We start from the raw sequence: 12,244 nt of genomic DNA, 5'->3' as shown, positions 1-12,244 counted from the left end.
CAGCCTTACTGTTCTTGCCACTTTTTTTTGAAAGCAGGGTTTTCTCCCTTTCCCCCAGGTCTCTGTAGGTGCAAAAGTCCTCAGCCTGGGAAGTCCCACCCTGTTTCTCCTTATCTCCTCGCTAATTCAGGCGGAAGCTTTGACAAGGAACTCCCTCTAACCTGATTGTCCAGCATTTCTTTGACTGAATCAAGAGTTCCCGCAGTGTGCTTTCAAACACTTTAGATTTTTTTTTTTTTTTAAACCGTGGCACTTAATTTCATTTCTTAAGAGATAGCCGGTTCCTCCTGCGAAGATGTAGGCATGTTTACACCTTGCATATTTCCACCTGCCATAGCCCGGTTCACCCTGCATATTCCACTGATGAAAACTTTTCTTTCTGTCATCAATGAATTAACTTTGGGGAGCACTGTATCACCTCCTGGAAAATCACAACGCATTTAGCTCATCAAAGACTCTGAGAAGTCCTGCATCAAGTCCTTGCAATAGCTGACGTCTCAAGTTCATTTGGTTGTGGAACACTTTTTTCACAGCATCTGCGAATATCCAGAGGAAAAAAGTTCAGGAAATAGAAATCCAGAGATACCAAAGGCACAAAGTTGCGTTGTAAGCTTTCACTATTTATAAGCATAGACTAAAAACGATGAGCCCGTCTATTTTTAAAATCCTTATTATCAGGGCGCCTGGGTGGCTCTGTGGGTTAAGGCCTCTGTCTTCGGCTCAGGTCATGATCTCAGAGTCCTAGGATTGAGCCCGCATCCGGGGCTCTCTGCTCAGCAGGGAGCCTGCTTCCTCCTCTTTCTCTCTCTGACTCCCTCTCTGCCTACTTGTGATCTGTCAAATAAATAAATAAAATCTTTAAAAATAAATCCTTTTTTAACTAGCAATCTTTTCTCCTATTACAAGGAAACTGGACTTTTCTCTGAAGTTTTCAAAGTTATATTTGGGGCAGAGTAAACAAAATCAAATTAATTTCTCTTTTTGGAGCACAAGCATAAAACAGGATTCTTAAATCAGTCTCCATAGAGACTGCCAATTTAATTTGTTATTTTGCCAGTTGTTTGCCATTTACATCCCTGCCCCACTCCCCACCCCCCCCACCCCCGCCGAGGTTCATCTACGTCATCAGCTACTACTGAAGGCAGGTGAACCGTTCGCAGGGACACCCCGTGCCGCCGGCCTAGGCTACAGGCTTCTCATGAGGCTTAAATAGAGGTCAGACCTTGCCTCTGGCGAGGCTGCGCTTGGTTGGCGGTCTAGGCAGTCGGTCGCCCCTCCCATCTCTCCCCGACCCAGACTGGCTCCAAGGCCTGGGAGCTGTAACTGCAGGGAGTGTGAAGCCCTTTCAGCTTTAGAGCTCTCCTGAGCTTGGACAGTATCAGTAGCGGATGGGACGTGTGGGAATATTAGCATGTTGGGGCTGGGAATCCACACCAGGAATCACCCAGCAAGTTCTGCCTCTCATTTTAAGGTAAGAATAGGCATTTCAAATGCTTACATGATGTCATAGATGCTGTCGGTAACGCCCGGGTCCCCCAAGGTAAGTGAACCCACCGGGTTTCTTGAGTGGTGGTTCCTTAAGCGCCCCGGCCTGCAGGGACTGCTCTGGCTGACAGGTGTCCCTCTCTGGGAGGTTATTTCCCTGTCCTCGGTGGGCCCTCCTGCAGCCACAGGCTGTCGCTGTCTCCACTGCATTCCTTCAAGGATAGGGTCTACTAACCTTGCTCCTCTCTTGTGTTCTCAAGGGTGTCTAACAAAAAATACTGTGGAATGTAGATGTCCAGTGTTTTTGATGGATTTAGTTGAATCAGTTCCCATAAAAACACTCTTGATAAGTTTAAACGATTCAAGCTATTGTTTTGGGGGGATTTTTTGTTAAGTTTTGAGGATAAATTTATCCATGAGAATAAAATCTGTGCTTTTAAGAAATTGTTGAATATATTCAACACAATAATCAAATACTTGCTTTAAAAAACCTGTTGATATGGGTCATTTTGAACTTGATTTACTCTAATCTGTCCTCGTTTATGTGATTGGTGAAGTCATACTACCCAACCGCAGAATTTCACACCCGCACACAAAAAACAGCAAACCACACATTTTGAGGTGCAGATAGCTTGCTTTATTTTGTTGTTACTATTTCTCAAGGAGGTCCAACAATTGTAACTAACAATTGAATTTATACCTGCATGAAAGGAACTACATCAAATTGGCATTTTGGGCAGTTAGTAATGGTGTAGTTGTTTTTAATTTAACGACAGCTTTATTTTATTGTTGTTCTTTTTTCTTTTTGCTGTGGCTCATCGCTTAATTGCCCCAGTTTTTCAGGTTTAAATTTAAATTTAGAGCTACCACACGAAGGCGTTGGCTGCACCCCCAGAACCTCCAAGAGTTGACACTGCTCTGGCATAGGAATACTGGAATAGCTTGTGAAATGAAGGGATGGCCAGGCGATGTTACTTTTCCAAGCTATCCCCGCACTCTCATGGTCAGAGACAGTGTAGAAGGAGCGAACAGAGTGTTGGCCGTTACACTCTGCTCTGGTAATATTTAAGTCATGACAATTTAGAATGTGACATCATCAGAGAAAATGTAAGACGTTAAAGTGTTGCTTACAGGAGGGTAAATGCAAACATCACCAATGCCTTACATTTCTGATTCAACAGGTATCGGTGCACGTGTCCGGTTACGTGCATGGCATCATCTCTTAGGTGGATAGGACTTCTTCAGTGGGGAATTTCTCAACCCACTGAGGCATGCTTAGACATCAACATTACGTTGAGGCACAAAGATTGATTAAGTGTTGAGCAGGGTATTCGTTCCGTAGGAAACTTTCTCCTACCAACGGTTAGTTTCAAAAGTTACATTGTAAAATGTCATAAAATACATGGTACAAAACTTTATAACCGTTAATCCGGCTATATACAGTATGTACATGTCACTAGAAAATGTGTAATATTCTTAGGTCAACAATTATGAAAGATTGAAATGTCTGATTTTGAACTTTGACTCATTTAGGTTGACACAAAACTACTTTTTCTTTTGGAATATTTACAGATCAGAAAGATTAGTCCATGTGGATCATTTATGGAAGGTTAAGAATGAGCATGAATATGAGGAGCACAGGTCCTCTTATATGGATCGAATATTTATATTCACAGTGGCAGAGTCAGATCCAAATTCGTTCCCTAAGCTCAGAGTATAAAGTCCACCATCTTGTTTCTGTACGTCCATGATGATCAGAGTCGTCAGGTCATCTGTGTTTTCAATGTGGAATCTCCCGTGTTGTTCTTGGTTTTGAATTTTTCTTCCGCCACGGGACCATACTATTTCCGGGGTGGGCTCACCAGTAAAAGCACAGGCTACTGTTAAAACTTTCCCCTCATCAATGCTGATGTCAGAGGGGAGAGCTTCAATTTTAGGTGGAATTCCTTTATGGGACAACAACAAAAATGTTTTAGGATCATGAAAACATAATTTGTTTTCTACTAAATTATATGAACTAAAGACTCTACTGTGCTACTAGGCTTATCTGCCTCTACCAGTAATTTATATTGCTCACCTCTTACGCCTGCTTTAAGCATTCTACTAGTTGAGCTTTCCAGTTGTGTCATACTAGATTTTCCCATAAAACTGCTGGAACTCATTTCTACAAAGGACTCTTGCATGGAGGACATGCTTTGGGCAGACATGCTTGCAAATTTCATTTCAGTCATGCTGCTAGCGCTGCTGCTGCTGAAACTGCTGAAGGAGGCCTCCTGCTTAGAGGCAGACATTTGCATTGACTGAGACGAGAAGCTTCCTTGCAAGCTTGTGTCGCCACTTGTCCTCAATACTACCTCTCTGGGAGGTTCTTCAACTAGAGCTGTGGAGCATAGCAGATACACAGTGAACATCAATGACATCTGGTTAATTGGGGACATCGACATTGACTTGCAGAAATGGAAACTTATACACACACACACACACACACACACACAAAATGTAACCCAAACAATTTGCTGAGAAAGCATAAGCAGATACATAAATTTGTCAAGAGCTAGCTCAATGTCTCCAAGAAACAAATCTTTCGATTTCTATCATTACATTACATGCAGGGGCTAGAATAACTAGAAGAAAAATGATTAGCCATATAGAAAATCACAGAGATTTTGTGCATTCTGAAAATAAATATAATAGGGGACTTGTTAGCTTGGCTTCAAAAGTTAGTTTGTTCACGTATCTGTTTAGCTGAAAAGAAAATTTGAGCATTAGGATGAATTCCCATGGGGGGGGGTCTGTGCTGCTTACACTTGGAATTTAATGAGGCTTCTCAGAGTTGGCTGTGCTCAGAAGACAAAGGGGAAAAAATACATAAAGGCCTTAAGCAAGTGAGGAAAATGGGAAAGATATACTTACGAAGGACTGTTAAGGAAGCAGTAGCTGAACACTGGCCACGGAAATTTTTGGCCTTGACTGTGTACTTCCCACTGTCGCTTATTGACGCATTTCGGATTTCAAGAGAATATACATTTTTGGAGCGACTTACACTGATTTTTGAAGAAACAGAAATCTAAAATGTAAGGAGGGGGGAAGAAGTGTTTCTTTGAGCTCTTAAGGAACAGATGTGGCCTTTTAAATTTTCTTCAATGATATACTCATGATTAAACTTACCGGCAAGTTGTTTTTAAACCATTCGATTTCTGGGGATGGCTCACCACTGATTTCACAAGAAAAGACAACATTTTGTCCTTCATTAATATTTTGAGATCTGGGCTGTGAGATGAAGGCTGGAGCATCAGAGAGTTCTTTGCTCAGGGTCAGATCGTACTGACATTTGATGATCCCTTGGCTGGTTTTGCCAATGCAGGTGAGGATGCCTTCATCTCTGTGACCGACCTGCTTGATGGTTAGGGTCTGATCGCTGCCCGAGACACCGTATCTGTACTCATCGGAGTTAGTGAGCTCTACGCCGTTTAGTACCCATTTGACATCGGTAGCACCAGCAATGTTGGCTTTTAGGATCACCTTCTGACCATCGGTTATGTTCATGTGAGTAGAAAATGCTTTAATCTCTGCATGCGTTCTGATTTCTTCTGATGCCTGTGATGTTTTGGTGATTTCCTCATGGACAATGGATTTTTCCAGAGAGGTTGCTTCTGATTTCTTGACTTTTTCAGATATCTGAACCGTTGAAGATTCCTCCTTGAGGGCTAACTTTTCTTGAGATTTCACCTCTGATTTTTTCATTTCTTCAGAAATTAGGGCTTTTTGGGAGATTTCTTCTTGGACAACTGCCTTCTCTTGAGATTTCACCTCTGCTAATTTCTTTTCTTCAGAAATTAGGGCTTTTTGGGAGATTTCCTCTTGGACAACTGCCTTCTCTTGAGATTTCATCTCTGCTAATTTCTTTTCTTCAGAAATTAGGGCTTTTTGGGAGATTTCCTCTTGGACAACTGCCTTCTTTTGTGACGTAATTTCAGAGGTCTTTTGTGTAGATACTTTCTGTGCCTCAGTGTCTCTTACAGCTAAAAAAGAAAACTCTGTAAGGCAAATGAAATTGGAAAGAGGCCCCACCCTTTTTACTCTTTTGTAGATTCTGCAAGCAAATAAATAAGACTCAAAGAAAGGGATGTTGTCTTTTGTATGCAGTGTAGGTAATATTGAGTTCTTTCTCAGTCCTAGTCTTGGAAAGTTGTCATACGTGACTTTTGAGATCAGTATAATAATTATTTAAATTGAAGACGATTCCTATGACTTGAAAAAAAAGACTTGAAAAGAATAGTTGAGATATTCAGGATACATGTGGATTTAGGAAATTTTGATTAAAAAACTGAATTACATTTTAGAAGATTGAAAGCAACCTAATTTTAATTGGAAAAGTAATATAGCTCTTTTACTAACTGCACTGCTTGGGAAAATTAGCAAGAGTGAAGGTTTATGGAAGCAGTAACATTTTGTATATTGACCTGACTTCATTCCTAAGTGTTCCTGGGAACAGCAGCTGCCTCTTGGAATCTTATATACCACCACATATAATTTGGCACTTACCAAATGCTTTTTATGCTAATATTATGCTTTTAAAAAATACTTATATTTCTCTATTTGTGTACAAATGGTATTCTAGAATTTGGAAAACAGTTTTAATACTTTAATGTGTGTATTTGTGTAAGGGAGAATGTTTGGAAAACCTCCCGCTATCGTTTTCTGCAAAATATTCGTAAAAACAAAAGCCAACCTACCTTTTATAGTTAATTTGCAGCTAGAGGACACAGATCCAGCTGAATTTGTTACTGTGCAAGTATAAAGCCCACTGTCAGATGTATCAGTCTCATGAACTTCTAAGAAGAAAACTCCTTTGTCTTCAGAGAGTTTGTATTTACTTCCTTGTGTAACAGCCTATAGAATGCAAGTGATTTGAGTTTTAAAAAGTTAAGTGTAAACATTTTTTGGGAGGAAGGGGTGAGATTTTTAAGAGATAAAATTGAGAGACATTTAAGAATGGTTTACCTTTCCATCCTTTGTCCAGATGACGGTGGGCCGGGGTTCTCCAGTAGCTTTAACTGCAAACTTAGCCACGCTGTCTGAAGAAGCAGTTGTATCCTGCAGCCCGGTAATGATGGCTGGTTTTGAGGAAATTGGTTCAGGTACTTTGGGTTCAGTTTTCTTGGTTTCTGTTGATTCAGCAGTTTTCTGAGCCGCTTTCTTAGTTTCTGATATCTTGGACACCTGCTCATGGATACTCTTAAAGGCTTGTCCCATAAAGTGGAAGTTCGTTTTAGAAGTTCCACCTTCGCTAGATATCTCACAAATGTATTCTCCACTATCAGATTCTGTGAGGTTATGGATTTTGAGCTCATAGGTACCATCTGCTGAATAATGAAACTGAAAATGCCCATCATCCTTCAGTTTCTTACCATCTTTATACCAGGTCACCTCTTTTGCGCATAATACACTACTTTCGACTGCGCAGGTCAGCTTCACAGTATCTTTAGAAGCTTCTGCTTTCAGAGACTGCGTTATCTTGGGTGGGACAGAGACCGGTAGCTGCTGAACCTTCTCTGTGGGTGTGGGTTTGGTTTCTGTGGGTGAGACAGCTTTTGGGTGAGAAGTGACCAGTTCTGGGGATTTTACTCGTTTTGGAGACTTAGCGGCTTCTGGAGATTTCACTCGAGGCTCGGGAGATTTGACTCTCGGTGGTGAGGTCACAGCCTTTTCAGTAACCCTGGCCTTTTGAACGGTCAGAGTGAACTGAGCTTCTTGCCTCCCTTCACTGTTTTCTACCACCACGCTATAGTTGCCTTCATCGGAAGCCTGAACCGAAGAGATCTCGAAGGTAGATTTGTACTTTGTGGTGGTCACTTGGTGGCGAGCAGAAGAACTTATCACGTGGCCCCCACGCTGCCAGACCACAGTGGGTACCGGCTCACCGTCAGTATCACAAGAAAACCTCGCAGACTCGCCTTCATACACGGTGATGGACCTTGGCTTCGTCAGAATTCTTGCTCCCACCAAAGTCGTCTTGATCTTCCTGTGTGTGGTTTTTTCTTCCAGCAACTTTTGTTCCATGGCTGCGCTTCTCATTTCCGCGGATGCATGGTGTTCATACGCTGAGAGACTTTCCCTTGTCTCGGTCATCTGCGACTTCATCTCCCTGACTGAGGAAGACGCTTCCATCTCAGATGTTTTCTTGAATGACGAGACCGCGTATTCCTCTGTTCTTGTCAGCTCAGGGAAAACAGACGCGGGGACTTGTTCGTCTCTGCGCTGGGAAGCGTAGGTGGTGTAATCCCCGCCTGTTACATCCAAGGTCGCGTAGTCGGAGGCCTCACCTTTGTAGTTGGTGCACACGGCGCGGTATGTTCCGCTGTCCTCAGCTTGACAGTCCAGAATTTCTAGGGTCAATACCCCACTCATGTTGGTGTAATGAATCTTACTGCTTTCCTGGAGTTCGACACCATTGTGGTACCATTTAACCTCAGCGGTTGGCTTAGACTGAACATTTAAGATAAAACGGGTATTTTGGCCACATGGTACCCTGTGGGAGCGCATTCTCAGTGTGATTCGGGGGGCATGGTCCAGCGTAAAAGGCTGCTGACTCAGAACTTCATACATCCTTTCTGATGTCTTCTGAGTCTTTAAAGCAGCTTTCATGGACTCATACCTGGAAAAGATATCAAATCTTGCAGACCTCTCAAATCTCGAGAGTGATCTCTCACTAGACACGGGGCTGGGGGAACGTGGGCGAGTTCTCTCTGGAGTAGGGGATCTTCTTTCTGTGTCATCTTCATATTCCTCCTGTGGTGCTCGATGTGGCCGGATGAGCTCAGACACTGGCCTCATTAACTCGATATAGGTTGGAGACAGGGAACGCCGCCGCCTCAGTAGTCTAGACACTGAGGAGGAGGAGGCCTCTCTATGAGCATGTTTTAAGGAAGCCTCTCTCTGAGCGTGTTTTGAGATTTCATATTCTTCTTCGATTTCTGTTATTTCTGTCACTTCTCTCTGTCGCCTTGATTTCTTTCTAGACTTTTCCTCCTTCGACATATGGTCAAGCTCACTTCTGTATTCCGAGAGGCGCTGGGTGGTGGTAACTGGGCGGAGCAACTCTTCATCCTCTTTCTCAGCCATGATCCTCTGCCGTTGTTTCGGCTGCCTGTAGGAGGCCCGGGCGTGCCGTTCCCGCAGTTCTGCATAACTTGTGCTAGTCTCAGCCCTTGTGGGGATGTGATAGGTTGAATACCTGAAGTCTTTTCTGGTTTCCTCCACCTTGACGTGAGCTTGTGGTGAAGTGTAACGCAGACTAGAAAGCTCAAAACGTGGAGGGCTTCGACTTGGCGGTGAAGCTGAGAAACCCAATTCAAGCTCTTCTTCAAGACGCAGCCTCTCTTCCTCTGTTCTTTTCATTGCCAAGTAGTCATCGATGGGAAGGAGTAATTCTTCATCTGATATGTCGCCAAGAGAACGTCTTCTAGGTCTGTAATAAAAGTCATAATCAGGAGAAGGTGTGCGGCGGCGGGCTGGTCTCACCATTTCAAGATCATCTTGGGAGAGTTTGGGAATACGCCATTTAGGTCTGTATTGATCTGTAATGCGTGGAAGAGGCATCACATAGAACTGTTCCCATCTTGAAAGGCGGATGCGCTTGGGTCTTTTCTGTACAACTCTGTCAATTTTCCCAGGCATTTCAAATTGATCACGGATCTTTTTGTACCATTTCATGTCGGACATAGGCACAAATTGCTTAATGCGTTGGTCTTCTTCTATGGTAGTCTGTTTGTACTTGCGTGGTTCTGGTACCTCATAAGGCATACGGAGTTTCCTCTCTTCCTTCTTTTCTTCCGTCTCAAGTCGAAATTCCCCTTTTACAGTCTTGGTGCTTACAGCTGGTTTGTAAAGGATGGCAGCTTCTCTCAGAGCCTCTTGGGCTACCTGTGTCAGTGGCACCGTTTCAGTTCCAGAAAGAATTTCAGCCATTCTTAGCGTTTTGTCAATTTGCTTTTGGACGTGTCGTTCACGTTCCTCCTTAGTCTTGAATTCTTGCTTGACATACCTTAAGCGTTCCACTTGGAGGTGAGCCTGGCAGCTGGTGGATCCAGCTGTGTTCGTGGCTGTGACCCTATAGTAACCCGTGTCTTCGGGCAAAGTGTCCCTGATGTGCAAGGCATAATAATCCAGGCCTTCGTGGATAATTTCAATGTTAGGCCCAAGGGACAGTGGCTGGCCATCTTTCTCCCATTTTAATGTTGGTGGGGGGATGCCAGACACTCTGATCTCAAAGCAGACACTTTGGCCTTCTTGGCATTCTGCATTTGCCAGCAGCCGTTTGAACATGGGTCTTAAGGTTGTATCTGTTGGCGGTGGGTGTGGGGTTACAGTCAGTTTTGCTTTACAGCTGTCCTCGCCGTATTTGTTCCTTGCCACAACCATATATTCAGCATCATCATCTGTAGTCACACTGCTGATCGTTAACTGGTAAAGACCCTTGTCAGACTCAAAAGTGTACTTCGCATCATCATCACCTGGTTTGATCTTCTGCCCTGATTTATACCATGTTACACGAGGCTCTGGGTGGACAGTTATAGTTACTCCAAATCGGACATTTTCACCCACATAAGCGGTCTTGTTATAGAGAGGCAGGGTAAATTCTGGTGGCCTTTCCAGGAGTCTCATCGTGTCAGTTCTGCGCTTAATTTTCTTCATGGTTCTACGGCAGTAATAGTCGTAAGTTTCTCTCACACCCTTAACAAATAGTTCTGCATAAGAACTATCTTCACCGTAGTCATTGACTACTTTGCATCTATAGGTGCCATCATCAAATTTGGTAATGTCTTTGATGTACATGGTGGCTACTCCATCTTCATAGGTGATTTCATATTTCTCACTGTTCTCCAGCTGTCTGACTCCAAAGTACCAGGTAACTTGGGTAGACTGATCATAATTTTCAATTTTGCATACATATTTGGCACATCCTCCTTCTTCGCCAACTGCATGCATTATCTGTCCAGAAACTGGGCCAATTTCAATGGATGCTACTTTAACTTTAGCAATACTCACTCCCTTCTGAGATCTAATGGCACCACCACAAGAGATTCGTGCCGCTGACACAACCATGCTGAGGTCTTTCTTGATGAGAGTGTGGTAGTAACGCCGATGTTTTAGTGTTCTGATAACTTTAGTACTGACCCTTTCTATCTTCTGCTTTAGCCATGGATGCTGGAGTGCCTCGGATGCTGTCATGCGAGATTTTCTCTCTTTCACTAACAGTCGGTCAACAAAATCCATGGCTTCAAGGCTAATCTCTTTGAATGCTTCTTCCTCAAAAGTATATTCAGCGTTCATGATGTTCTCAATTATCTGTTGGTTAGTTTCAGCCAGGAATGGATTGGTACCACTTAACAGCACATACACCAGTGTTCCAAGTGACCACATGTCTGTGGCCGTACTGACAACGTCATGCTGGTGGACTTCAGGTGCATAGTATTCAGGGGCAGTGAACAGAAGCCTAAAGTTGTCCCCTGGCTTCAGCTGACGGGCTTGACCAAATTCTATGATTTTAATGGTGGAGCTCCTTCTTGTTTGGTAAATGATATTTTCTGGTCTAATGTCAAAGTGTCCAATATTATGACTATGTAAGAACTCAAGTGCTTCACAGACCTGGCGAACGTAACTTACAATTTCTCTTTCATTAAGCTCAAAAGCACTTGTGTTAATGCGCTCAAATATGTCGAGTCCTGATATGAACTCAAAGATCATAACTAATTCTTCCATGCTCTCAAATGATTCATGGAGGTATAAGATGTTTCTGTGCCTGGCGATATTTAGAATGGAAATTTCCTTCTTTACCAAAACCTGATCAGTCCCCTTGACTTTAACAAATTTGGCCATGTAAGTCTTCTTTGAGGATGTTTCAACACAACGGTGGACAATTCCAAACTGACCACGCCCAAGATCCTCAGCAATCATATATTTCTCATACAGTTCCTTAGTTGAGGAGTGAGATGCTTTAGTCATGGAAACTTCCCTGGTTTCATCTACCTCTTCATCGTAATTCATGGCTCTGGTCTTATCTTCTTTGGTTATGGTTGGTTCTGAAGGCTCAGAAGGCTTGCTCAGGCCAAATTTATTTTCAGCTATTACACGGAACTGGTAGCTTGTTTTTCCAAATAAGTTGATCACGGTATAACGTGTTTCTCGGGCCTGTCCTACACGGAGCCATCTTTCTGCAGTAGTTGCACACTTTTCAACAATGTAGTTGGTGATTTTGCTACCACCATCAGAAGCTGGCTCAGTCCATGTTAAGTTGACAGAATCTCGTGAGACGTCACTAACTTTGACTCCTCTGGGTGGGTCAGGAACATCCGCCACATCCAGTTCAACGGTCTTCTGATCAATTCCAAATCTGTTTTTAGCACAGACCACATAGAATCCAGCATCTTTTCTCTCTACTCCACTGGGGAAAACAAGTGATGTGAAAGATCTTGTGACAATAACTTGGTAGTGGCCATTATTGTCGATGAGATCTTGTCCTTTCTGCCAGGTGATCACAGGGTCTGGTTTGCCACTGAAAGGGATCTTGATGCTGACCACTTCCCCTCGGAGAGCATGAACTGCTCCCATGCCTTCAAGAGTTTTAGGCAAGTGTATCTTAGCTGGGACTGTAGCAGAATAAAAGAAGAAAGAATGCAATTTAGCAATACTCAACACTATTTAAGTGCAACAACTCCCCCACCCCCACTCCTAATTCACAGTATGTCATCTAGCA

The 12,244-nt window shown here is 43.2% G+C and overlaps 1 protein-coding gene across 2 annotated transcripts in view; it reads right to left on the bottom strand.

The window, feature by feature from the left end:
* Positions 1-2,099: 2,099 nt before the first annotated feature.
* TTN (titin) overlaps positions 2,100-12,244 on the bottom strand; it is a 275,309-nt gene continuing 265,164 nt past the window's right edge. For both annotated transcript variants that reach the window (XM_045066923.1, XM_045066924.1), the window contains 6 exons: positions 6,490-12,137; positions 6,222-6,378; positions 4,654-5,507; positions 4,399-4,552; positions 3,563-3,865; positions 2,100-3,431 (listed from right to left, as the gene is read on the bottom strand). In XM_045066923.1, the coding sequence (XP_044922858.1) occupies positions 3,133-3,431; positions 3,563-3,865; positions 4,399-4,552; positions 4,654-5,507; positions 6,222-6,378; positions 6,490-12,137 (7,415 nt within the window). In that variant the 3' untranslated portion in view covers positions 2,100-3,132. The remainder of the gene's footprint in view (positions 3,432-3,562; positions 3,866-4,398; positions 4,553-4,653; positions 5,508-6,221; positions 6,379-6,489; positions 12,138-12,244) is intronic.

The sequence above is a fragment of the Mustela putorius genome, unplaced genomic scaffold (assembly GCF_011764305.1).
Source record: "Mustela putorius furo isolate JIRA1106 unplaced genomic scaffold, ASM1176430v1.1 tig00003869_pilon_pilon_pilon, whole genome shotgun sequence".
Taxonomy (NCBI): Eukaryota; Metazoa; Chordata; class Mammalia; order Carnivora; family Mustelidae; genus Mustela; species Mustela putorius.
This window is presented reverse-complemented; position numbering and strand designations above follow the sequence as displayed.